The sequence below is a fragment of the Lolium rigidum genome, chromosome 1, assembly GCF_022539505.1.
Source record: "Lolium rigidum isolate FL_2022 chromosome 1, APGP_CSIRO_Lrig_0.1, whole genome shotgun sequence".
NCBI lineage: Eukaryota > Viridiplantae > Streptophyta > Magnoliopsida > Poales > Poaceae > Lolium > Lolium rigidum.
Window position 1 is genome coordinate 127,569,464 of NC_061508.1, and position 25,000 is coordinate 127,594,463.

General features: G+C 45.2%; 3 protein-coding genes across 4 annotated transcripts; 2 read left to right on the forward strand and 1 right to left on the reverse strand.

The window, feature by feature from the left end:
• Positions 1–359: 359 nt before the first annotated feature.
• LOC124651425 lies at positions 360–4,313 on the forward strand. The gene is made up of 5 exons (XM_047190529.1): positions 360–528; positions 1,298–2,604; positions 2,941–3,629; positions 3,954–4,162; positions 4,252–4,313. Exons 1-5 carry the CDS (start codon positions 360–362, stop codon positions 4,311–4,313), a joined length of 2,436 nt encoding a protein of 811 aa, XP_047046485.1.
• On the forward strand, positions 2,579–8,129 carry LOC124671013. The gene is made up of 7 exons (XM_047207487.1): positions 2,579–2,604; positions 2,941–4,162; positions 4,338–4,669; positions 4,754–4,930; positions 6,404–6,510; positions 7,635–7,726; positions 7,819–8,129. Exons 3-7 carry the CDS (start codon positions 4,625–4,627, stop codon positions 7,854–7,856), a joined length of 459 nt encoding a protein of 152 aa, XP_047063443.1. The 5' UTR covers positions 2,579–2,604; positions 2,941–4,162; positions 4,338–4,624; the 3' UTR covers positions 7,857–8,129.
• Positions 8,130–8,583: 454 nt separating this feature from the next.
• On the reverse strand, positions 8,584–11,745 carry LOC124670737 (oligopeptide transporter 1-like). Of its 2 annotated transcripts, XM_047207304.1 has the most exons (5): positions 11,491–11,574; positions 11,236–11,344; positions 10,905–11,156; positions 10,134–10,804; positions 8,584–10,047 (listed from the first exon to the last, which is right to left on the reverse strand). In XM_047207304.1, the coding sequence occupies exons 2-5, from the start codon at positions 11,254–11,256 to the stop codon at positions 8,988–8,990; spliced, it is 2,004 nt and encodes a 667-aa protein (XP_047063260.1). In that variant the 5' UTR covers positions 11,257–11,344; positions 11,491–11,574; the 3' UTR covers positions 8,584–8,987. The 2 variants fall into 2 exon arrangements, with proteins under 2 accessions (XP_047063260.1, XP_047063197.1); XM_047207241.1 differs by having other exon boundaries at positions 10,905–11,344; positions 11,491–11,745.
• Between the last annotated feature and the right edge of the window lie 13,255 nt (positions 11,746–25,000).

A 25,000-nucleotide genomic window follows, 5' to 3' on the forward strand; every position in this document is an offset into this window, starting at 1 on the left:
TTTTGCATGATTGTAAGATTTATCACTGACAATCTTTAAAATTATTTACAGATTTTTTGATAACTTATAAAAATGTATTTTAGTTTTTCTAAAGTTGGGGAGAGCACCAAAGCTCGAGAGCGCAAAAACAGTTTCCGTTTATTTTGCCCCCAACAACGGACACCTACACAAAGCATCTGGGCCATTCAATCTCACACCACACAAAATCCCACCGCTTTTCCTACACAAAAAAATAAAAAAAATACAATCTCCTCTTCTCTTCTGCCGTCTCCCCCGTCCCCGATTCAAAAATTTCGCCTCGGCCGCGCCTCCATGACCACCAAGCCCTAGCTCCGATCACTCCCACCGCTCGATTCGCCATGGAGACGATGTTCATGCAGGTTTTCGAGCACCGGGACTGGGTGGAGGCACAGATGCGGCAGCAGGTCGCGTCCTCCTCAGACTCCATCGCCTGCTCCCTCATCGCCGCCGGCAGTCGCCCCCCGGCGTGGCTCTTGCCGCAGCTCGCCTCCGCCATAGTGGAGCAAGGTCCGTTTCTTATCTCCCCCGTGGTTGCACTTCAGGTTCCGGTTTGGTGTTTTTGACGCTGATGGTTTGCCTCGGTTCCGCCGTGGTACACCCGTGGGCGCGGAGCATCTATTTTGTTTCCGTTTCTTGGTTTCTTTATGTAGCGCTGTAGCAGTCGATTAGGGTCGCCTGTACTGAAAAAAAAGCTGTGAAAAGTAGTGTCGCATTGAATTTGGGCTCACCAATATAACTTGAGCTATCTGGGAGCCCAATTATGGCTTCGAAGCGATGTAATCAACTTTCAGAGGATGGGGATGGTGTTCCATAATAAATTCACCCCTTTCAGTTCGGTGAAAATGTCATTATGTGAATGAATAGATGGATAGTGTGCAGACACGATGTTGGCAGTTCCGTTGTTGGTATCTTCAGATTATTTTTGGACTTGGAGATTCTGAATTTCATCTACCATGGGGCGATTCCCAAACATTTAATAAAGTTAGCTGACAACAAAAATTGCGGCGAACAAATATGGGCATTGCCTTTCCTCTTATTACATAGGATAGCCAGCCAGCTGGATGGTGCTTTACCTGAACATGATGGCGTGAGTAGTGAGAAAATGGTGTCATGTTTTGTTTCCCATATGCTGTACTGATTTGAAGGTTCCAATTCGGGAATATGGGCAGTCCAAAATATCTCATGTGTGGTCACTTGTATATTTTCTCCTCTTTTTACTCAGTTGTCTATCCCAGGATTTAGGAAACAAGAATACTGACTGCAGTGTTTTGTGCAGGAAATACTCTAAGAAAGCCACCTATAGATCTTGCTAATCTGAAAAAGGCACACGTTGTTCATCTTGCACCCCCTACCAACCATCAGGTGTCCAAGCCCAAACCACTTGAATTCCGTGGCGTCAAGCCGGGTAGCTGTAATATCACTGGTTCTTCTGAAAGATTTAATCAGAGCAAGAGTTGCATGTCTGAAGCTATCCTTACCAAATTTGCTTCTGTGCACCCCCCGAATGAAGACCTATCTGCTACTATTTCTCATGAAGCTAGCTTGCATGAGGTACTTCATTCTGTCAGCAGTCCACTGCCCGAAGAGGAAACAACACATGCTGCTGCAAATTATTCTCTTGAAGGACCGAATTCTGTTGCCAACCCATTGCTTGAGAATGCCTTATTACAGTCTGGCAAACCTAATTTTCTTGAAGGAATCGACTCTATGGCCGGTCCAATGCCTGGAAAGGACACAGTCCACACTGCTGAAATCGATTTTCTTGAAGGGCCTACTTCTGGGGCTCAAGAAATGTTGGGATCGCCGCAAAACAAAATATTAGATGATGACCGTGGACACTCTCCTCAACCCCAGAAAAATATGTTGGAAGATGGTTGTCGACATGACTCGCATTCGCATGTATGTGGTGCATTCAACACATTCTCCTTGCAGTCTGCTGCTAATCTTGAGAAGCTGCTGCCCAACTCTGCCAACGATGAGCGTTTATATCAGAACATCATTCCTTTTCCAGGAACAATTAATCATAATGATTTCTGTAGTGCTAGTGCTTCAGATGCCTTTATATCTACACGGAGTGACCCATTTCAGATGCAAACTTCATTGCCTAAACTATCTCCAGAATTTGTTAGGACAGCTAAAACTGGGGATGCACACATTGGATCTTCTTCTCTGTCCACAGCAAATAAGAGTCTCCAAATAAAACCAGTATTAGATTCAGTCAGCTGCCATCTTAAACAGTCTGGTCATGCTGAGTCAAAACTTTTGATTCAGACTGAAGCATATGATGTTTCTCCAAGAAATAACATGGGCAAATGTGTGACATCAACAGTTATACGTGGGGCTTCATCTGAAGGTGCACAGATATTGCAAACTGCAGAAAGAAATAGTACACCATCAGCAAAGGAATGCTTGGATTCATCTTGTGAAAGAGTAGCCATGAACTGTCAATCAAGTTCTAGTGCATCGTTAGTTCCTCAATATTCTCAATCACATTATTTGGAAAATGGTCTCGATAAAGTGAGCAATTCTTCGCCTAATTACTCTAATACTTTCTTTGATGGCGATGCATGCTGCATAAGTAAGGTACTTTTTTTTTTTCAAACATGTATTGCATTTTTCCTTCAAAATCATTTTTGTAATTGATTATTGCACTTGGAAACATGTGATGTTTACATAAATCAGTTTTACTTGTACATTCACAGTTATTCACGGTTAAATTTGAAACTGTAAAATTGGATTTCAGCCATCTGATGTCAATATGCCATCTGAAATACTCTTACAATTTGGCTGTGTTATCTAGTTCATATGCTACTACAATATGGCATCTAGTTTCTTACTTGTATTTTGTTTCTTATCATGTGAAGTGTTTAGTTATAGGGAAACTTGTGAACTCTAACAAGCTGTGTTCTTTGTTTCCAGAAAATTTCTTGCTTTGCAAATCCTGACACAGATGTAAAAGTTGCAACCATAGAAGACAAAATACTTACCGGGATAGATTTTGTTGCATTTAGAAGTGGAGTGCTGAATACAGAAAATTATCCCATCACGGATTCTCCAACTACTGATCCAAGGTATGCTTTATATCAGAAGAATCACCATGCGAGCCTAGAATTCGATGAGAAAGGTATTGATGATGGAAAGAAAGTATCTCATGGTTCTATTCCATGGCAAAATGTTGATATTTATGCTGACTATGATGAAACTGCGCAACAGTGTGAGAGCTTTAACATTCCTATTCCATCTAAGAATAAGAGTTCAACTGTCAAAGAAAGGACATTTGTGGGACTTTGTGAATCTGAGAAGTTGATTCACTTGAGCTGCAATCTTTCCAGAAAGTATAAGATGGGCAGCAAGATGAAACCATTGTGTGGAAAATATGAGTCATTGGCAGCTAGGTTTGAGAAACTCGTGAGCCAGTGCTCAGTCGATTCTGTTGATACTAAATGGCATGATCCAAGTTATGATATCAACAATTTGGGAATTCCTGGTGAATATAGTTTGGAATTCGATGATTCTCTTCTGATGTCCAATGTCCAAACTTATGGTTCAGGAAATGCTAATAGTGTTCAAGAGGATAGTAACATTCCTTTGACCCCGTCAGCTCACAAGTATAGCCTGAAAAAGCTGTCACGAAGAACCGGATCTAATTTGGAGTGTATGGGTTCTATACCAGAACATGCATGCTTTCAAATTCATGAAGATAGTAATATTGCAGAAGAAAATGAGAACAAAGAGGTGCTACCTGGATGTCCTGGTACAAATTATTTGACCCAAGATCTGACTGACAGAAAACCACTTGACCATCTTACTAGCTCCTGCCGAAGCAGAGAAAAAAAACCCTCTTTTCCCACAAGATATGTGGATGTAGGCAGGCCTTGTTTGACAACCCCAAAAGCTTACCGTATGGATCCTGATCGCCATTTGCATATCAGAACTGACCAAGCAATGAAGAACCCAAAGGAGAACCATGCTTCTTCAATTAGGAAAGGAGAAGTGTCACAACCCCTCCATGACAGAGAAAGCAGGGCAGCACTTCTGAACAGAAAAAATCCAAGACACAGAAGCAAGACAAATCTTGGGAAAGGATGGAAACCATTTGTACCACTTGTAAAACAGAATCAACAATTTAGAACAGCATGTGGTAAGTCACATCTCTTTGTAGTTAGCCTTAGTTCAAATGTACGTTAATTCACTGCACTACTGTGATCTTTCAATCACTGCACTTCTCAGGGAAAGCTTTACCATGCTTTCACTTTTCACATATTGCTGATATTTCTGATCAGTTTTCTTAGCAAAACAGAACTTTTCACTTGCAGTAAAAGAAGATATTAGAGTGAAGGCACTTTAAGCAGCTGAAGCTGCAAAGCGTTGCCAAGAGAAGAAGCAAAATGAGAGAGTCGCGTGCAAAGCAGCGGCAGGACTAGAGTGTGAAAGAGCAAAGCAAGCGGGGGAACAAAAACAAAAACAAGCCGGGCAGAAGAATAAAATAGGCACAGATGTTGTTACTAGGAAGAGGCGGAGGGGAGATGAAGAAAATAAAGAAAATGGAAGAAAATAGAAATGTGCAGAAGGGGCACAGATACCAGAGCAGCAGGTGGATCGAATGCATGCTACACATGGCAAAAAAGATGGTTGTCGGAACAATTATGTGAGTACACACTATAAGTTGTATTGGATTTTCAGATTGCATCAAATATATGTATTTGGTGTTCAATCTATTTAACCATGACAGGATGACAAAGAGCCAAGAAATGATTTAGTTGGAGGGCTCAAACACGAATTAGTACCTGGTGAAAGGACAGAATCTGTCCATAGATTTATGGCATCTGAAAGCAACAACCTCGCAAATGGGAGGTCTAAAAGTTCTACACTTCAGGTGCAGGAAAGCTTCTCAGATGCTGTTGATAAGGTAATAACTATCAAAATCTTCTTTTGTGCCTGACTACCTGTGTACAGTAATCGCGATCACTCACATTGAAGTTATTGACCTGGTTAATTGCTAATATATGAGACCCAAACTTTGAGTTGTTTTAGAGTAGCTAGACACTTTCTGAATTGCGTATATTTAGAAATGAACATAATTAAATGCAGTGTGAAACTATACCGTATGTTTTTTTGACCGGCTGTTAGCGAAACAGCCCCAGTCTTAGAACTTTATTAAAAAAGAAAGTATGTACAAACTATTTACAAACCGAACATAAAAACTCTGGTAAACCAAGAACCCAGTACTTTACAGAGTCAGAAGGCTTAGCTGAAAATTTATGCACATGAAGAAGCATGTCATGAGAGAAATTGCTGCGCCAAGCAGCAAAGACTGGCCTCCCATTTCTGACTTTTTTTTTGCATTCCTAAGCTTCCAGATATGCCAGCAAGCAATGAAAACTATACCGTATGTTCCAAATATACTTATTAAAATGCAGCGTAATCCTTTTGCGAGAAAACGCAAAGGATCTCTGTGTCTCATTTCAGATAGAGTTGTTTACAATCCTCCTAGGGGGTGGGTTACAGTATACAGATTTGGTGCAAATGGACGTCCCATGTCGGGGAATCTCGTAGACCCATATGGCACCAGCCTGAGCCAAAGCATCACCTCCTCCTTGACCTTGGTCATCAGGTGGCTAGTGGAGGGCTGTGCGCCTTTGAAAACACAGTCATTCCGATGTTTCCATATTCATTCAGGGCAGGAGCAATGCTGCAGTCCCGAGCCCCTTGCGAAGTGGTTTGGCCGTTGCATGCTTTGCATCGGCGAGTCAAGTGAAGATGGATTCGTCGTTGTCATTTGGCGTTCTGCAGGACTAGCGCAGCCAGGCCAGAGCATCATGGCGGATTTGCTTGGCAAAAGGGCATTCAATGAGCAGGTGGCGCATGGATTCGGGCACTTGGTCGCAGAGCAGGCATCGCGGGTGGTGCTGCAGGCCTTGTCGCGCCAGCCGGTCAGCCGTCTGGCTAATATATCAGACCCAAACTTTGAGCAGTTGTACAAGCAGGCTGTTTTAGAGTAGCTAGGCACTTTCTGAGTTGTTATATTTAGAAATGTACATAACTAAATGCAGTGTGAAACCCTACGGATGTTCTGAATGTACATATCACTAGTTGAATGCCCGTGGGTTGTCACGGAATAAAATGTGTTTGATCAAGTACTATTTCTTTTCCTTGCTTCATTTATTCATCGTGTCTTTAGTCGCCCTCTCCATCAGCCATATATACTTTGATAACTTGGAGAAACGCTCACCTACAACCATCAGTTACCTGCTTACAGCTGGGATAAAACTACAAGGAACTGCATTATGGGTTGCTTTGACTGGTTTCATTTGCCATAATATTTTAGACATCATATTGGTTTCAGAATACCAGTTACATTTCTTCTGTGAATCTGTTGCAGTCCTATGTAATGTCTCCATGTAAAGATTCTGATGAAGAGGACAGCGAGGACTTGGAGCATGAAGAGGAACCAAGGTGTAGAAGGAAATTGATTCCATCATGGTCTCGGTGAGTGTTCTAGTCTTGCATATAATTTTCTGTGATGTGGGTCCTGTGTTTGTTGCCCACGTGGCAAACCAGTAACAGCAGCAGTTTGGGATTAGCCTATCCATGCCATAGCAGCCTCATGTTTGCACATCCGTGTAGGCATTATATAAAGCATTGTTAGAGATAGAATGAGTCTTAAGAGAAGTATTTGTGTTGGATATGGTTGGGTCTTCCAAATTAGGAAGGGTCCAATTAAATTAGGAGTATGACATTATGGTTCGGACAATAGTTCGTATTGTGATCCGGCTTGCGGATCAAGTTAGTCACCTATATAAGCACTTATATGTAATTCCAATCAACCAATAATCAACTAAGCCTCAGAGCGTCGCTAAGAAGATAGGCCCTGCAGCGGCTAGACAACGGTGAGTGTCCTACACCTGGTCTCTGTATCCTTACCCAGGCCGAACAATAACAAATTAACAATACTAGATACTAATCCTCTTCCTAAAATGGTGCCAGTAGTTTTTGGTCATGGTACATTGTATCAAACTTGTCATGGCCAGCAGTGTCCTGGTTCAAGTTATTTGCATCTGTTTTTCTTTTTTGATTTAAACATGGTGCAGATCTTCATACTCCTTCTACTTGGCAATGCTCACCTCTGCAATGAAGCTGCAATCTGACATTGCTGACTGATATTGAGATTATTCAATCTTGCTAATATAACAAATAAAAGGTCAGGACCTGTTGCTATTCTATGTTTCATAATGATAGTTCTTGTTTTCTATTGGCTGGACGATGTTTGGGTCTGCAACTTAATCGCAAGACAATCTACTTTTATTAGGATGTGTATCACATAATTGAAAATAAAGGATCTTGACTGCTGTTTGAATTCGGAATAATTGCATTAGAGGGCATGTTGCAACTTGGAAATCTCTGATTCCATCAGAGAAACTCGATTTAGATTCGGATGCGTATTGAATGAATGGATACTAAGATAGAAAGGGAAAACGCACATTTGATCTATGCTACTTTTATTAGTTTGGACCAATTAGAATAGTCTAAAAATGGAACCTTTTGTTAGTTTGGGCAATTAATCATGCCTGAAAACGAGTACTAATTGCATAGTGGCCCATCTTTATTTTCAGCCAAGAAAACTTGGATAAAATCTTGCTATCCAATCAGTCTATGGACCCATCAGAAATTTTCGCACGCAATGGTTGTTTCAGTTTATCTGATGGTAAGCTCAGCCACACCATCTTCATTATGACTTATGATGACATCCTTTTTAGCTATTCTTGTGACTTCAGCTGTTTCCTATGATTTCTGCAGTTCTTGCACTCCATGTTCCTCAACGACTATTCAATTAGTTGGCTGTTTGAGAAGCTGAGAAAGTACTGAAGGTAACCTATTTATCAGGGAGTAGATTACCCTAGATGAGCAATTCGAAGAGCCACGTTTCTGCATGTGCAACCTGTTTGCCCAATTATAAAGACCCGGGTGGATGTAGAAAGATCTTCCTAAATGATCTTCAGGTAATCAACAAAACAAGCTGTTGCATTTTGCGATGCCTAAAGGTAGGAAGGCCATCATTCAGAACACGTGAGTTGTGAATTCGCAACCTTGTTAGCACCCAGCAGTATGTGATGTGTATTGAGTAAATATTCAAGAAATCACCATGCTTGGGGCAGCTCAGCGCAAATAGCACTGATTCTCGTAATCTCGTGTGATTTCGATTGGCTTGAGCTTACTAGGAAAATAGCCACGTTACGGATGACAGGGCAGTGCTCTTGCTCTCTTCTTTCTCATTTTTTTTTCTAGAGCACCCCAATGACGTACCACAATTTTATATAAGGTAGAAGTTGAATTACAAGATACTACAGACCCGTGCGAACACGGATTGCAGTTTACACCCTCCCTACAAACACCTAGCTGTTATCTCTTGCTAAAAAATTACACACTCTCCTCCAGCTATGTTCCATAGATTAAGTTAGACCTTGATTCTGCCTGCAAGCACTGCAGCTGAGCATCGTTGTCGGGCATTGCCAAAGACACGACTGTTTTGTTGTTTCCAAAGCATCCAGCATGTAAATATTACCAATGTGTCAAAACCCTTTCTATCTGTAGTTCTCTACTCTGAATTCTGTTTCTTGTCTTGCACCACCAAGTCCTCGAGCTGATCTGAAACTACATGGGTGTGGGTGAAGTCACCAGTGTTTGCAGCGCTGAAACCCACATGCCAGCAGTGCACCGAGGCAAAGGCAGGATCAATCTTGGTTAAGGTCGGCACCTCCCTCTCACTCACTACTCCAGGTAAAGAATCGCCCATGCATGTACAGTTCTTTCAGTTCATGCGACCTCACAAAACCTAGAAATTAAGCTCAAAAGCCGATACGCTGTGGGGTTATTGACACATTCAGGTTCCCTAGCTCTCTGTTTCCTGGAAGAGCTACAACGCTAATTAACCATCCTAGATAGCCAGGTGAAGCTCCAGCAGCTTCTTACTGCACGGGGCAACCGGGGACGCTGACTCCCGGCGCCGTCGGGCAACGAGCCAAGTCACAGTGGTCATCGACCTGCAGCCCCCACCAGTTCACACCGTAGATGCCTCTTGACTGCAGCATGGCGTAGGATGCCATGCCCATGAACACCACGCCAGCATCCAGCGCAGCCGATAGCACGTAGTTGTGCCGCGCCCACCATGCCTTGTACCGCCGGTAGACGACGTGGTTGAAGGTGAGCCCGACGGCACCCCACATGAGGTAGTTCATGGACCGCGCCGACGGCATCACTGCTGTGGCGCTCAGCAGCACGGGCATGCTGATGAGCCGGATCCACCCCCTTTCCGGGAAGGCCCGGGACAGCGCCCACACGGGCACCGGCGCCAGCGCACCGGCGAGGAAGAAGTAGTTCATCTTGGCGTAGCGGCCGAGGCGCCCGAAGATGCGCTGCGGGCCGACCACGCCCCAGATGACGGACGCGTTGTAGAAGACTTCGTCGCCAGGGCACGTCCACGGGCTCCCCGCCGGCAGCTTCGCCGGGTCGCAGATGTTGCTTACGCTCTCAAGCAGCCACCACGATGTGCCGAAGTAGACCGACGAGGCCAGCACGGTCCCCACGAGCTGGACAGTGAACATAGACCGCGGCGGGATCTTCATGTAGTGGCCCAGCTTGAAGTCCATGAGGAACATGATGGCCTGGGACATGCTGATGTAGCCGTACGTCTTGAACACCACGTTCGCTAGCGGCCTGCCTGGGTACAGGTACCCGATGATGAGCTCGGTCACCACATTCACAGGTTGCTGATTGGTGGTGGCGGTGATGATGCCGACGGGGAGCGTGGAGAAGCAGGCTAGCCCGGCCGCCAGGAGCACGCCCCAGTAGGGGAGCTGCAGCTCCTGCCCAAACCCCTCGCAGCTGAATATAGAGAGGCCGAGCACCAGCACCAGCATCACAAGAAACCACCACTGTGGCACGACCGCGTAGTTCTTCTTCATCAGCCTCGTGTGTATGTCGCCGGCCTGCCCGCTCACCGTCGCCTTCGTCTGCCTCCATATCGATCTGTCGTTTTCCGATTTAATTGGAACAGCAAATATGGCAGCGACCTTAATTCAACACAATAAATCGTTGCACAAACAAATGCACACCTGCCGTGGAAGAGGGCGACGTGGGACAGAGTAGCGGCCATCGCGGCGAAGCTGAGGCCGTAGTTGAAGGCGAAGAAGATGCTCAGGTTGATCTGCCCGGCGTCATCATACCCGGACTGGCTGAACTTGAAGGTGGCCGGGTCGAGCACCCGGCTCACGTCGTACCGGCTGCCGTTGGCCATGAACACGCTGGAAGAGATGATGGGGAAGCGTCTGGCGTCGTACGCGTTGCTCCAGTATGCCACGGGCAAGAGCACGTACACCACCAAAAAGAACCCCGCCATCACATTCATGATGGCGAACGCCGGCGTGGACAGTGGCGTGCCCAGGAAGCCGGCCACAGTGGCCCAGTCGAGGCCAAACGACCCGACGCCGAGCCCGTGCGTGCCTGAGCCGATCTGCTGCGCCGTCACAGAGTTTCTCCATACCAGGCACACCACGGAAATGCTGGAGATGGTCGGGAAGAGGTAGTTGGGAACGATGTAGTAGGCGAAGCTGGTGGCCAGGACGATGAGGAAGAATTGTAGCCTCGTGCTCCCTCCCTTGGGCCGCTTCTCCTTCTCGTGCAGCGCTCTGAAGAGTGAGACTTGTACCAGGTTCGACGGCCACCACATGTAGGGGGAGTCCACCAGGAACTTCCTGAAGAGCCCAGCCCAGCCATAACCCATCAGCTGCCCCAGCACATCAACAGTTCAACACAAGTCGGTGCCAAATGAAATCCGAACTGAAGTGATCAAATTACGGGAGGAAATTCAGAATGTTTAGCAACACCTGGGTTGTTTGAGTGAGGATCATGGCGGCGAGCGGGTGGATATCCCGGTGGTAGAAGGCCTTGACGATGGTGATAACGCCGACGGCGTAAACATAGCTGGAGCCGCTGTTGGCAAAGATAGTGATGAGCACGTGCTCCTTGAGGTTGAACGGCCCTGGGTTGAGAGAGAAGGACCAACGGGTGCCCTTGATCCCGACGACCTTACGAGGGAGGCATGCAGCCATCAGCCTGCCGATCGGCAGGACCACGATCTGCACCGAGAGGGAGGATATGTAGAGAGGGTTCTGACGGTAACCGAAGAACTGGTTGCAGAAGGCCAGGAGCACGCACGAGATGAGCCCCAGAAACCATGTCCTGAACGTCAGCACGGGCAATGTCGGGTCGTCAGTGATCGGCACGGTGAGCCGAACCTCCTCGATTGGACAGTCGTCCACTTCATCTGCACAAGGTAATTCGCACTGACAATAAGAAAATCAATCCACACGGGAAGCTCAGGACTAAAAGAATTAAATTCTTCTGTTTCGCTGGATTGCACAACGAATTGGTCAGATTTTTGTGAACAGCTAGCTAGGCACGAAAACTCACCTGCTATCTCATCTCTGGTGCCCGGCCCTGTATTCTGTATCTCCAAGTTGCTGAGCTCAAGTTGTGGTGGCTCCTCCATTGCACCGCTCTCTTTGCGAACCTCCCACCAAGATTATGTTCTTTTATAAGACGAATCACTTCCGGGCTGGTTCACACCCGTAATCGTGGAGCTGTTTGAGCGGCTATGGTGAATCCTAGTGCAATTAATGATCCTATTTGTCTGGTCCAGGTTAATATATGAGTGGGTTTCGTACTAAATTTAATGGAGTTCTGTTGACAATCAATACCGTGATATACTCGTATTTATAGTAGTAACAAATAGTTCACGGTAGAGATATAGTATATATGCGGTCTCCAGCTATTATAAAATAAAGTCTAAAATAAACAAGAAATTTTCGAGGTCTTTAGACTTTCCCTTTTTTCATGACATAATTTTGTACGTTTTTTAAGGCAGCCTAACAATAATAATGACATATAGTATATCATATCACATGCCTGTAAATACCAACAAAGTTTTTCTCATAATCATCTGTAGTGTCCGTCCCTGCATTCTGTATCTCCAAGTTGCTAAGAGCATCCCCACTCGTTGGCGCTCCCCACGTCCAAATCCGGCGAAATTTTCGTCCAGATTGGAGGAAGATTTGGCGTGGGGAGGAGTAGTTTCTCAGTCGTGTGCTCCCCAAGCGGCGTTTCTCGGGGAAAAAGAGGATGGCTCGGGGAATCCGGACGAAAGAGGAGACACGTGGGCGTGGGCGGTTGGTTTAGCTTCATCCGGAGTCCCCGGGAGACTCCCGGGAAACCGAGGATGGCATGGGGAGTCCGGACGAAAATAGGCTCAAATCCGGACTAAAACGAGGAACCGGGGGCCCGACTGGACCGTTTTTCGCCGTCCGGATGAAAAAATGTGGCCGTGGGGGGCTCTGTGGGGAGACGAGTGGAGATGCTCTAAGCCCGAGCTGCGGAGGCTCCTGAATTGCAGCGCTCTTCTCGACAATCTCATTCATTGTAGCTAGTAGTTCCTGCCAAATGACAGCAACGAGAAAATGACAATCTCGTCGTCTTATGTACAATGTGTGGATTGCACGCAACAGGCTGTTCACCCAACTAATCTCCCGCTTCCATTATTTGGTCTCCTGTCACAGACTCACAGCATATAGAAGAAAAGGATACGTCTTTAACGTATCGGAATCAAGAAGGAAGGCTAGAAGGCCTAAGTTACAACACTGGGGCATAGATGCTCGCGCAACGCAACCCCACTACTCAGAGGGTAGCACACACACGGAACCGGACTACTCGCGGCATGTCCACTTATCTACTAACGCAAGAGAGCCTCTAAAAATCCCAACGATTCTCCACATCTCCGCCTCAGTGGAGATCGCTGAGAGCACTGTGGCTTTGGAAGGAGCGGCCCTTTCGAACACAATGTCGTTGCGATGTCGCCAAAGACACCAGCAAACGAGGGCAACTCCTGTCCATACGTCACGATCCCCTCCAGGTCAACTATGCTTCTCCCGCAGCCAAGCCACGAAGCTCGAATCCATCTGCGGCATCCAAAGCAACTTTCCCCACCAGCATATATGGTAGGGTTGCAAAAGTGGGTCCTGCATAATCCCGCAAAGATCCATCTTCAGCTCAAGCTGTGCTACATATCTGGATGCCAACTGCCGAGAAATTGAAGGAATCGAAATCCGATTCGTCCCACTTGTCCTGCCGCTTGCTGCCCTATGGGCGCCTTGGGGCCCAAATCGTGACTCATCGGCGCACTGGTGCGAGCCACATGCCAGAATTGGTCTGTTATTTGGTAGGTTGGGCTGCATCAGTTGGACCGAAAAGAGCTTACTGTTTGTTTGCATGAAGCCAACCCGAAATCTCGATGAAGATGAAATTAGGCATGTTTAGTACCATCCAGGCATGTCTAAGGTCACATCATCTCTACATCTGGTAGCCTTACCATGCTATCACCTCCCATCACACAGAAATTAGTTCATGACGGTTGCAGACTCACGAAGCTAGCAGCTCATGAAATTAGCCTAGCTATTACAAATTATAGTTCATAACACGATGCTCCCTAGCTACTACGAATGGCAGTTTATCATCACGGCGTAGTTCAACATACGGGGATCAAATTGGGGTTCGAGAAACATGGGATCAAAGGGGGTTCTTCTTCTTCTTCTTCTTCTTCATTTTTTCACTTCTTCACTTCTTCTTCTCAGATGGTGGTGTTGCCTCTGGCTTCCCTCCGCTCATCTTCGACTCTTCCAAGAGGAAAAACTGGAAGGTTGCCCAAGCCCTTCATGAGCATGCTTGGATCGTCAAGATTGACTTGGAACGACCTTTTACCTTGGACCGCCTTCGCCAATTCATTGAGCTTTGGTCTCTCCTGAATACGATCACTCTTAGACACAGCGTCGATGATGACATCATTTGGAGGCTCACTTCGCATGGCGGCTACACCGTCAAGCCGGCCTACGAGATGCAATTCTTTGGGTGGACCGCCTCGGCCATGGATAAGTACATTTGGAAAGCTTGGGCTTCACCAAAAGTTAAATTTTTCGCGTGGCTTGCGAATCAAAAGCGCATTTCGACGGCGGATCGGCTTGATAAGCGGGGGTGGCCAAATTGCGGTCTTTGCCCTCTTTGCAAGCAAGTCACGGAATCGTGGATCACCTTTTCGTTCATTTCCGCTTTACCGTGCGCCTTTGGACTCGGGTTAAAGAATGGTTGGGCATCCCGGAGCTTGTTCCATCGCATTGGGCGGGTCTCTCTATTGCGGAATGGTGGAGAAGAATGTCGCATGATGCAACGGCTAACCGCAAAGCTATGGCTTCTCTCACCTCGTTAGTTTCTTGGGAGGTGTGGTGCGAGCACAATGCAAGAGTTTTTGTAACAAGCTTGCTCCCTCGCATATAGTTTTTGATAGGATTAAGTCCGACGCTGAGATTGTGGGTTTTGGGGGTGCCAAGTGATTGGGTGATTTCATGCCGGGAGAGTAAAGCCATGTAATATTTTCGATGTTACAAGTCTTGTAAACTTCAAACTTCTCCTTAATTAATCGTCTATTTGCCCCTGTTTAAAAAAAAAGAAATTCCATATTATGAACCCCACACCATTCTCGTTGAGTTATCAGTTATAAAAAAAGATAGCCAGCGGTTCTGCCATGCTTCCGCGGTCATACGCATTGTATACATGAAATCTAATCTCTGATGCTAGGCCAGCACCCAGCAATTTTCATTTTAACTCTTTGTCACTTAGCAACACCGGCCAGCCTTTTCCGTTTTCCTTTTCTTCCAGGCCGGTGCGGCTGGCTGAGCGCAGGGCAGTCGTGCACTTGTCTCTCGCTCTTTTATTAGTAACGGCAATGGTGATATGGAGTAATAAATATTTACGATAACCATATTGTTTCACCATTCATACATAGTTGAGTTAGCTCTATATCGGCAAAAACATGGCTAAGCTAGCTGGTACATATAGGGCGTATTTGGCAGCTTGGGCCTACCTTGGTTCGCATCGGTCTAGCATTTTTTAGTCCATTTGGTTGCCTGGACTCACTCGTGTTGTTGCATAGCACGAGTTTTAAAGCACCCCTGGGATATGCCTTGAAGGAACGCCCAGTTTGACAGTTTCTCTAGGGACAGACCCTGAGAGACGAAAATCGATAATGCCGTTCGCGCGGGCGCTCTGCCTCGGCATGAAAGGAGAAGCTGAAATTCTAGCGGGGTTGCGTGGCAAAGGTAGGGGTAACCTCCCTCTGGGGTTACCCTCTCCATTAGCCCTCTCCCAAATTTTGCCTTCCCCCAATTTTCACACTGACGGTGGCTGCGGCGACCCAGATCTGGCAGCGCGCATCTCCCTTCGGTCTCCAACATCGGACCAGGATCGTCGTTTCCAGCCGCGGCGCCGGACTAGGGTCGTCGTTTCCATCCACAGCGGAGCCTCGCACATCTGCGGCGGCTTTCGGCCGTGTCCGTCGTCCACCATGACGGAGGTAAGGAGAAACTCCTATGCTCTATTGTACTGTTAGATTCATGTTATTAGAACTAGTCGGGTTGTATAGAACCGTTCGTAATGCATAGATCTTGTTTGAGTAGACCGACCAGCTCCATCTTGTGCATCATGCCACAACACTCATCGTTTGCATACAAGCCTGGATCCTGATGGTGCACAAGAGAGCAGTTAGGCATGCTGCTTTTCCTCGTGTCAGTTACGGTCCTATGTTACAACGAGATCAGGAGAGGATTGCCAACCTAAACTACTACAACTCCAACGATGTAGAGGCTATCCAGATGCTTCGGATGAGAAGAGCCCCTTTCTTTGCACTTGTGAAAACGTTCAAGGAGATAGGACTGTTGGTTGATAGCATCCACACCTCTATCGAAGAACAAGTCGCAATGTTTTTTCATGTCGTGGGTCATAACCAGAGGTTCGGAGTCATCCATAGCACATTCAGGCGATTCACAAAGACTATCTGTCGGTACTTCCAGCACATGTTGCACACAATTGGAGATCTCAGATGTGAAATGATCAAGCCAACATCAACGAACACACCATCCAAGATAGAATAGCTACAGGTGGTTCCCGTATTTCAGGGCGAGTACAAAATCATGTGCGTTCTACCTATCAGATGTGTGCTACTGTCAGAAACATGACTGTGTGCAAATTTTTTGACAGGATTGCATTGGGGCTATTGATAGTACTCATATGACTGCAAAGGAACCGAGATCAATGTCTGCAACATTCCGTGGGAGGAAGCACTACACCAGCTAGAATGTGCTAGCAGCTATGGATTTTGATATGAGGTTCACATACATGCTTGCTGGGTGGGAGGGTTCAACTCATGATGCGAGCATCCTAACCGATAGCTTGTCAAGGCCTGATGGGTTGCAAATCCCTGAGGGTAAGTGATACGTCTCCGACGTATCGATAATTTCTTATGTTCCATGCCACATTATTGATGATATCTACATTGTTTTATACACATTATATGTCATTATTATGCGTTTTCCGGAACTAACCTATTGACGAGATGCCGAAGGGCCGGCTCTCGTTTTCGCTGTTTTTGGTTCCGTAAATCCTAGTAAGGAAATATTCTCGGAATCGGACGAAATCAAGGCCCAGCATCCTATTTTTCCACAAAGCTTCCAGAACACCCGAGAGTCGCCAGAGGGGGCCACTGGGCCCCCAGATGACAGGGCGGCGCGGCCTAGGGGGGGCGCCCCCTAGTGTGTCACCGCCTCGTCGCCCCTCCGACTCCGCCTCTTCGCCTATAAAAAGGTCCCTGACCTAAAACTTCGATACGGAAAAACCACGGTACGAGAAACCTTCCAGAGCCGCCGCCATCGCGAAGCCAAGATCTGGGGGACAGGAGTCTCTGTTCCGGCACGCCGCCGGGACGGGGAAGTGCCCCGGAAGGCTCCTCCATCGACACCACCGCCATCTTCATCAACGCTGCTGTCTCCCATGAGGAGGGAGTAGTTCTCCATCGAGGCTCGGGGCCGTACCGGTAGCTATGTGGTTAATCTCTCTCCTATGTGCTTCAATACAATAATCTCATGAGCTGCCTTACATGATTGAGATTCATATGATGATGCTTGTAATCTAGATGTCATTGTGCTAGTCAAGTGGATTTTACTTATGTGATCTCCGGAGACTCCTTGTCCCACGTGTGTAAAGGTGACAGTGTGTGCACCGTGTGGGTCTCTTAGGCTATATTTCACGTAATACTTATTCACCGTTATGAATGGCATAGTGAAGTGCTTATTTATATCCCTTTATGATTGCAATGTGTTTCGTATCACAATTTATCCATGTGCTACTCTAGTGATGTTATTAAAGTAGTTTATTCCTCCTGCACGGTGTAATGGTGACGATGTGTGTGCATCCGTGTTAGTACTTGGCGTAGGCTATGATTATGATCTCTTGTAGATTATGAAGTTAACTATTGCTATGATGGTATTGATGTGATCTATTCCTCCTACATAATGTGAAGGTGACAAGTGTGCATGCTATGTTAGTACTTGGTTTAGTTGTGTTGATCTGTCATGCACTCTAAGGTTATTTAAATATGAACATTGAATATTGTGGAGCTTGTTAACTCCGGCATTGAGGGTTCGTGTAATCCTACGCAATTAGTGGTGTTCATCATCCAACAAGAGAGTGTAGAGTATGCATTTATCTATTCTGTTATGTGATCAAAGTTGAGAGTGTCCACTAGTGAAAGTCTAATCCCTAGGCCTTGTTCCTAAATATCGCTATCGCTGCTTGTTTACTCGTTTTATCGCGTTACTACTGCTGCGTTACTACCGCTTGTTTACTCGTCCCGGGCAAAGCACTTTTCCGGTGTCGTTGCCACTGCTCATACTTATTTATACCACCTGTATTTCACTATCTCTTCGCCGAACTAGTGCACCTATTAGGTATGTTGGGGACACAAGAGACTTCTTGCTTTGTGGTTGCAGTGGTTGCATGAGAGGGATATCTTTGACCTCTTCCTCCCTGAGTTCGATAAACCTTGGGTGATCCACTTAAGGGAAACTTACTGCTGTTCTACAAACCTCTGCTCTTGGAGGCCCAACACTATCTACAAGAATAGAAGCACCCGTAGACATCAAGCTATTTTCTGGGCGCCGTTGCCGGGAGGAAAGGTAAAAGGTACTCACACTCCGGATCTCGGCTACTAAGCTATTTTCGCCGTTGTAAGTACTCGAAGCTATTTCCTTTAGATCCTGCAATTGCATCTTTTTGTTTCTTGTTTACACTAGTTTGGCATAATGGACAACAATGAGCTTCTTATTCTATTTCCTGATTTAAGACATGGATGGTTTGATGCTAAAATTAAAAAACCTATGGAACATATTAGTATGAACACTTTGAACACCATTGTTGATAATGATATAGAAAGTTCTAAGCTTGGGGAAGCTGGTTTTCATGATCTTTTTAGTCCCCCAAGCATTGAGGAGAAAATTTTCTTTGATGATACTTTGCCTCCCATATATGATGATTATTTTCTCAAAGAAAAAAAAATATGATGATTATAATGATAGTGGTCTTTTGGTGCCGCCTACTATGGAGAGTAATTTTTATGATGATAATACTATGCCTCCTACACTTGATGAGAATAATAATGATAGCTACTTTGTTGAATTTGCTCCCACTACAACTAATAAAATTGATTATGCCTATGTGGAGAGTAATAATTTTATGCATGAGGCTCATGATAATAATGTTTTATGTGATAGTTATATTGTTGAGTTTGCTCATGATGCTACTGAAAGTTATTATGAGAGAGGAAAATATGGTTGTAGAAATTTTCATGTTACTAAAACACCTCTCTATATGCTGAAATTTTTGAAGTTACACTTGTTTTATCCTTCTATGCTTGTTGCATCATGCTTCATGAATTTGTTTATTTACAAGATTCCTTTTCATAGGAAGCATGTTAGACTTAAATTTGTTTTGAATTTGCCTCTTGATGCTCTCTTTTGCTTCAACTACTATTTCTTGCGAGTGCATCATTAAAACTGCTGAGCCCATCTTAATGGCTATAAAGAAAGAACTTCTTGGGAGATAACCCATGTGTTTATTTTGCTACAGTACTTTTATTTTGTATTTGAGTCTTGGAAGTTGTTACTACTGTACAACCTCTCCTTATCTTAATTTTGTTGCATTGTTGTGCCAAGTAAAGTCTTTGATAGTAAGGTTCATACTAGATTTGGATTACTGCGCGAGAAACAGATTTCTTGCTGTCACGAATCTGGGCCTAATTATTCGTAGGTAACTCAGAAAATTATGCAAATTTACGTGAGTGATCCTCAGATATGTACGCAACTTTCATTCAATTTGAGCATTTTCATCTGAGCAAGTCTGTTGCCATTTTAAAATTCGTCTTTACGGACTGTTCTATTTTGACAGATTCTGCCTTTTATTTCGCATTGCTTCTTTCGCTGTGTTGGGTGGATTTATTTGTTCCATTACCTTCCAGTAGCTTTGGGCAATGTCCAGAAGTGTTAAGAATGATTGTGTCACCTCTGAACATGTGAATTTTTAATTATGCACTAACCCTCTAATGAGTTTGCTTTGAGTTTGGTGTGGAGGAAGTTTTCAAGGGTCAAGAGAGGAGGATGATATACTATGATCAAGAAGAGTGAAGAGTCTAACCTTGGGGATGCCCCCATGGTTCATCCCTGGATATTATAAGAAGACTGAAGCATCTAAGCTTGGGTATGCCCAAGGCATCCCCTTCTTCATCGACAAATTATCAGGTTCCTTTTCTTGAAACTATATTTTTATTCGGTCACATCTTATGTACTTTACTTGGAGCGTCTGTGTACTTTTGTTTGTGTTTTTGTTTGAATAAATGCTTGTGTGGGAGAGAGACACGCTCCGCTGGTTCGTATGAACATATGTGTTCTTAGCTTTTAATATTCATGGCGAAGGTTGAAACTGCTTCGTTCATTGTTATATGGTTGGAAACGGAAAATGCTACATGTAGTAATTGGTAAAATGTCTTGGATAATGTGATACTTGACAATTGTTGTGCTCATGATTAAGCTCTTGTATCATATACTTTGCACCTATTAATGAAGAAATACATAGAGCTTGCTAAAATTTGGTTTGCATATTTGGTCTCTCTAAAGTCTAGATAATTTCTAGTATTGAGTTTTGAACAACAAGGAAGACGGTGTAGAGTCTTATAATGTTTACAATATGTCTTTTATGTGAGTTTTGTTGCACCGGTTCATCCTTGTGTTTGTTTCAAATAAACTTGCTAGCCTAAGCCTTGTATCGAGAGGGAATACTTTTCATGCATCCAAAATCCTTGAGCCAACCACTATGCCATTTGTGTCCACCATACATACCTACTACATGGTATTTCTCCGCCATTCCAAAGTAAATTGCTTGAGTGCTATCTTTAAAATTTCCATCATTCGCCTTTACAATATATAGCTCATGGGACAAATAGCTTAAAAACTATTGTGGTATTGAATATGTACTTATGCACTTTATCTCTTATTAAGTTGCTTGTTGTGCGATAACCATGCTTCTGGGGACGCCATCAACTACTCTTTGTTGAATATCATGTGAGTTGCTATGCATGTCCGTCTTGTCTGAAGTAAGAGAGATCTACCACTTTATTGGTTAGAGCATGCATATTGTTAGAGAAGAACATTGGGCCACTAACTAAAGCCATGAATCATGGTGGAAGTTTCAGTTTTGGACATATATCCTCAATCTCATATGAGAACACTAATTGTTGCACATGCTTATGCATTAAAGAGGAGTCCATTATCTGTTGTCCATGTTGTCCCGGTATGGATGTCTAAGTTGAGAATAATCAAAAGCGAGAAATCCAAAATGCGAGCTTTCTCCTTAGACCTTTGTACAGGCGGCATGGAGGTACCCCTTTGTGACACTTGGTTAAAACATGTGTATTGCGATGATCCGGTAGTCCAAGCTAATTAGGACAAGGTGCGGGCACTATTAGTATACTATGCATGAGGCTTGCAACTTGTAAGATATAATTTACATAATACATATGCTTTATTACTACCGTTGACAAAATTGTTTCATGTTTTCAAAACCAAAGCTCTAGCACAAATATAGCAATCGATGCTTTCCTCTTTGAAGGACCTTTCTTTTACTTTTATGTTGAGTCAGTTCACCTATTTCTCTCCACCTCAAGAAGCAAACTCTTGTGTGAACTGTGCATTGATTCCTACATACTTGCATATTGCATTTGTTATATTACTCTATGTTGACAATTATCCATGAGATATACATGTTACAAGTTGAAAGCAACCGCTGAAACTTAATCTTCCTCTGTGTTGCTTCAATACCTTTACTATGAATTTATTGCTTTATGAGTTAACTCTTATGCAAGACTTATTGATGCTTGTCTTGAAGTACTATTCATGAAAAGTCTTTGCTTTATGATTCATTTGTTTACTCATGTCATTACCATTGTTTTGATCACTGCATTCATTACATATGCTTACAATAGTATGATCAAGTTTATGATGGCATGTCACTCCAGAAATTATCTTTGTTATCATTTACCTGCTCGGGACGAGCAGAACTAAGCTTGGGGATGCTGATACGTCTCCGACGTATCGATAATTTCTTATGTTCCATGCCACATTATTGATGATATCTACATGTTTTATACACATTATATGTCATTATTATGCGTTTTCCGGAACTAACCTATTGACGAGATGCCGAAGGGCCAGCTTCATGTTTTCTGCTGTTTTTGGTTCCGGAAATCCTAGTAAGGAAATATTCTCGGAATCGGACGAAATCAAGGCCCAGCATCCTATTTTTCCATACAAGAATATAAGCACCCGTAGACATCAGTAAGTTCTACCTTGAAGATGCTGGATATGCTTGCCGACCTGGTATTCCACCTTCATTCAGGGAAACAAGGTACCACCTCAACGAGTTCTCTCCCAGGCACCGACCTCAGAATGCGAAAGAGTTGTTCAATCTGAGACACTCAAGCCTTAGAGTTACCATTGAGAGGGCCTTTGCTGTATTGAAGAATATGTTCAAGGTCCTTGACCGAAACTTGCTCCACACTTTTGACAATCAAGTAAAGCTGATCCTTGCTTACTGCATTCTTCATAACTGGATACTAGGTTGGCGCGAGGATGAGTTCTTCGAAGAGGTTGTCACTTTTGATGAAGTAGAGACCGGCCATGGCGTGTGGATGCATGCGACAATGATGCCTGAAAGGAGAAGAGGAAAGAGTGGGCAGACACAATGTGGAATATCAATAGGCTTCCTTCCGTCAAGCCAAGGAGCATGCCAAAAAGGCGTTTCTTTCCATTCCCTAGAGTGATGGAAGTGGCGGCGTAGAAGATATCCATATCATCTTTGTTGCAAGGGTTACCATAGCCAACCCAAATCTTGTTGGGGTCTTTCCGCTCAAACCAAGGCCACCGAAGGCGGAGAGCCGTAGCAAATTTGCCTGCATGAAGGATGCCAAGACCACCCAACTTCTTGGGGCGGCACACCAAGTCCCAATTGACCTTGCACTTGGCACCGAAAGTAGTGTCTTTGGCGGACCAAAGGAAAGCTCTTTGGATCTTGTTGATGAATTCGATAGTCTCCGGCGGGACCATAAGCGGTGTGAGATGGTAGATGGCTTGGGAGGCGATGGCGGATTTGATCAAGGCGGTGCGGCTGGCCGTGGTAACAAATTTGCCATTCCAAGAAGGGAGCTTGCCGCGCACTTATCCTCAAGAAATTGAAAGTCCACCCTCCTCAAGGAATGAACCGAAAGAGGCAACCCAAGATACCGCAAAGGAAAAGAGGTTCTCGCCGCGGCACCCTCAAGGATATCATCAAGGTCGACGCCAACGCATCTAATGGGAACCATGGAGCTTTTCTCGAAGTTGGTATGTAGCCCGGTGACCATCCCAGAGTGGCCAATAATGTCCGCAAGGTTTTGTATATCCTCCTTGAAAGGGGCAATGAAGACCGCCGCGTCGTTCGCATAAAGGGAACTCCTAAGGATGGAGCCTCTACCCCGAAGCTTGTGAAGGAGGCCCAGAGTCCGTCGCATGCTCCAAAATTTGCGAGAAGGGGTCAATGCCAAGGACGAAGAGAAGCGAGGAAAGAGGGTCCCCTTGCCTCAACCCGCGACCATGTGAAATAGGGGACCGGCCACCCCGTTGAGAAGGACCCGCGAGGTGGAGGTGATGAAAAGGGCCAAGACCCATTCACGGAAGCGGTGAGGGAAGCCCCGACGTTGTAGGAGGTCGATGATGTAGTCCCAGCGGGATAGAGGTCAAAAGCCTTCCGGATATCAAACTTGAAAAGAAGCGCCAGTGGTTTTGCTCTTGTGTAGCCTTGTGGCGAGGTTTTTGACATACAAGAAGTTGCCATGGATGCTGCTTCTCTTGATGAAAGCACTTTGCGCATTGGAAACGAGGTTGTCCATAAAGGGTCCGAGCCGCAAGGCAAGCATCTTGGCAATAGCATGAATCAAGCTAATGGGACGGTAGTCGGAGATAGCCTCAGCCCCATCTTTCTTGGGCAAAACGGCAATGTTCACGGAGTTGAGCCAATGAAAATTCTCGGAGTGTAGGCTCCCAAAGAGTTGAATGACGTTCATAACATCCACCTTGATCGTGTCCCAATATATCTTGAAGAAAGCGCCAATATGGATATGGTATATAAAGGATCATATTCTATTGCCGTTTCTTTTATCAAGGTGATTTCAGGTGATGAAACCTTTTCTTCCTGAATATGCTTATATTAATGGGATAGTAGTACACTAAATGTTTTCGTTGAAATGTTTTTGTTATTTGGTTGTGTGTGCACTGCTTTCTTCTTACACAATTTGTTCCCACCTGTATCTGGGTTTCTTTCTTACCCTACTATTTGTTCTCACCCGTACCTGGCTCGCGACACCGGAGACTAATCCTGCACGACGCAGGCGCTCCGATTTCCACGTTGACGCAGGTGCGCGTCCGGCGCCCATCGCGTGCTGCAGCGGGTGTTCTGGTGGGAGGCTCCGTCAACCTTTCCGTTGTTGTTTCAGAACATGCACCGCTGCTCGACGACAGTTTTGTTCCTTCGCTCGACCACCCCGTTTGTGGTGGTCCGAACCAGAACCACGCGGCATGTTTGGCCATGCTAAGAACCTAAAAACAAGCCGGTACTTCTTTCGATAAAGAAGAAGCCGCAAGAATCATGCTTTGCAAACCTCGACGACGGTGACAAGTCGGTGCTGGGCACAGCAAGGGTAGCAGCAGCTTTGACTCATCCGCCTGCATGCATTCGATTGAGGCTTAGACGTGGGCACGATAGTGTTGATGAGGCTGCAGGTCAAAAAGCCACAAAAGCAAGATAGTGTAGCTATGATGCGATAACTGTGGCGACTGTATGTAGTTGCGTCCGTTTCAGGAGTAGTATACAGTACATTGTTTAGAACCGCTCCTTTGGCACCCTATACCGGCATCAAAGTTGGTTGGCTTGTTGTACTGCGAGTACAGATAAGTGGGGCAAAGCTCGTTGGCTGCACGCCATCTCGCAGACCGATCGATTCCCGTCCCAATCCAATCCACGACCGAAATGACCCGAGTCCGTCGCGTGTCATTGAAGACGTGCAGGGATTCGTCTGCCTGCAACAGGTTGGCCGTCAGATGGCGGCCCAGATGTCAAGTTTACGGCAAGTTCGTGCGCGTCGCCTCCAAATGCCGATAGCACTTCAGTCACGCCTATCAGGCGAATGATGCCCATGGCAGCTACTACGGTGCCCATGGTGGACATGGCAGCTATATATGATGGTGGCAACCACCGATACATGGATACGGGTGCCGCATGCGAACTCACGATCGAGCGAGCTGGAGCGCCTCAACATTCACGCCCACTATGAAAGAAGAGAGCAAGTAGAGGTCTCCAACCTGTTCAAAAAAAAGTAGAGGTCCCCAATGGACAAAGTTTGCATATTGCGCATATTAGTCACTCTAACCATGGTGTACAAGTTGACTACACTCAAATATAACCG

Bases quoted from the DNA above. Each gene is read 5' to 3' on its own strand.
- LOC124651425 (XM_047190529.1), top strand. From the start codon at position 360: ATGGAGACGATGTTCATGCAGGTTTTCGAGCACCGGGACTGGGTGGAG. The intron at 529-1,297 runs GTCCGTTTCTTA...TGTTTTGTGCAG, and splicing joins CTCCGCCATAGTGGAGCAAG to GAAATACTCTAAGAAAGCCA. The intron at 3,630-3,953 runs GTATAGCCTGAA...TTTGCATATCAG, and splicing joins TTGACCCCGTCAGCTCACAA to AACTGACCAAGCAATGAAGA.
- LOC124671013 (XM_047207487.1), top strand. From the start codon at position 4,625: ATGCATGCTACACATGGCAAAAAAGATGGTTGTCGGAACAATTAT. The intron at 4,931-6,403 runs GTAATAACTATC...AATCTGTTGCAG, and splicing joins TCTCAGATGCTGTTGATAAG to TCCTATGTAATGTCTCCATG. The intron at 7,727-7,818 runs GTAAGCTCAGCC...TGATTTCTGCAG, and splicing joins TTGTTTCAGTTTATCTGATG to TTCTTGCACTCCATGTTCCT.
- LOC124670737 (XM_047207241.1), bottom strand. From the start codon at position 11,569: ATGGAGGAGCCACCACAACTTGAGCTCAGCAACTTGGAGATACAGAAT. The intron at 11,345-11,490 runs GTGAGTTTTCGT...TACCTTGTGCAG, and splicing joins CACCAGAGATGAGATAGCAG to ATGAAGTGGACGACTGTCCA. The intron at 10,048-10,133 runs GTGTGCATTTGT...GGAAAACGACAG, and splicing joins GTCGCCCTCTTCCACGGCAG to ATCGATATGGAGGCAGACGA.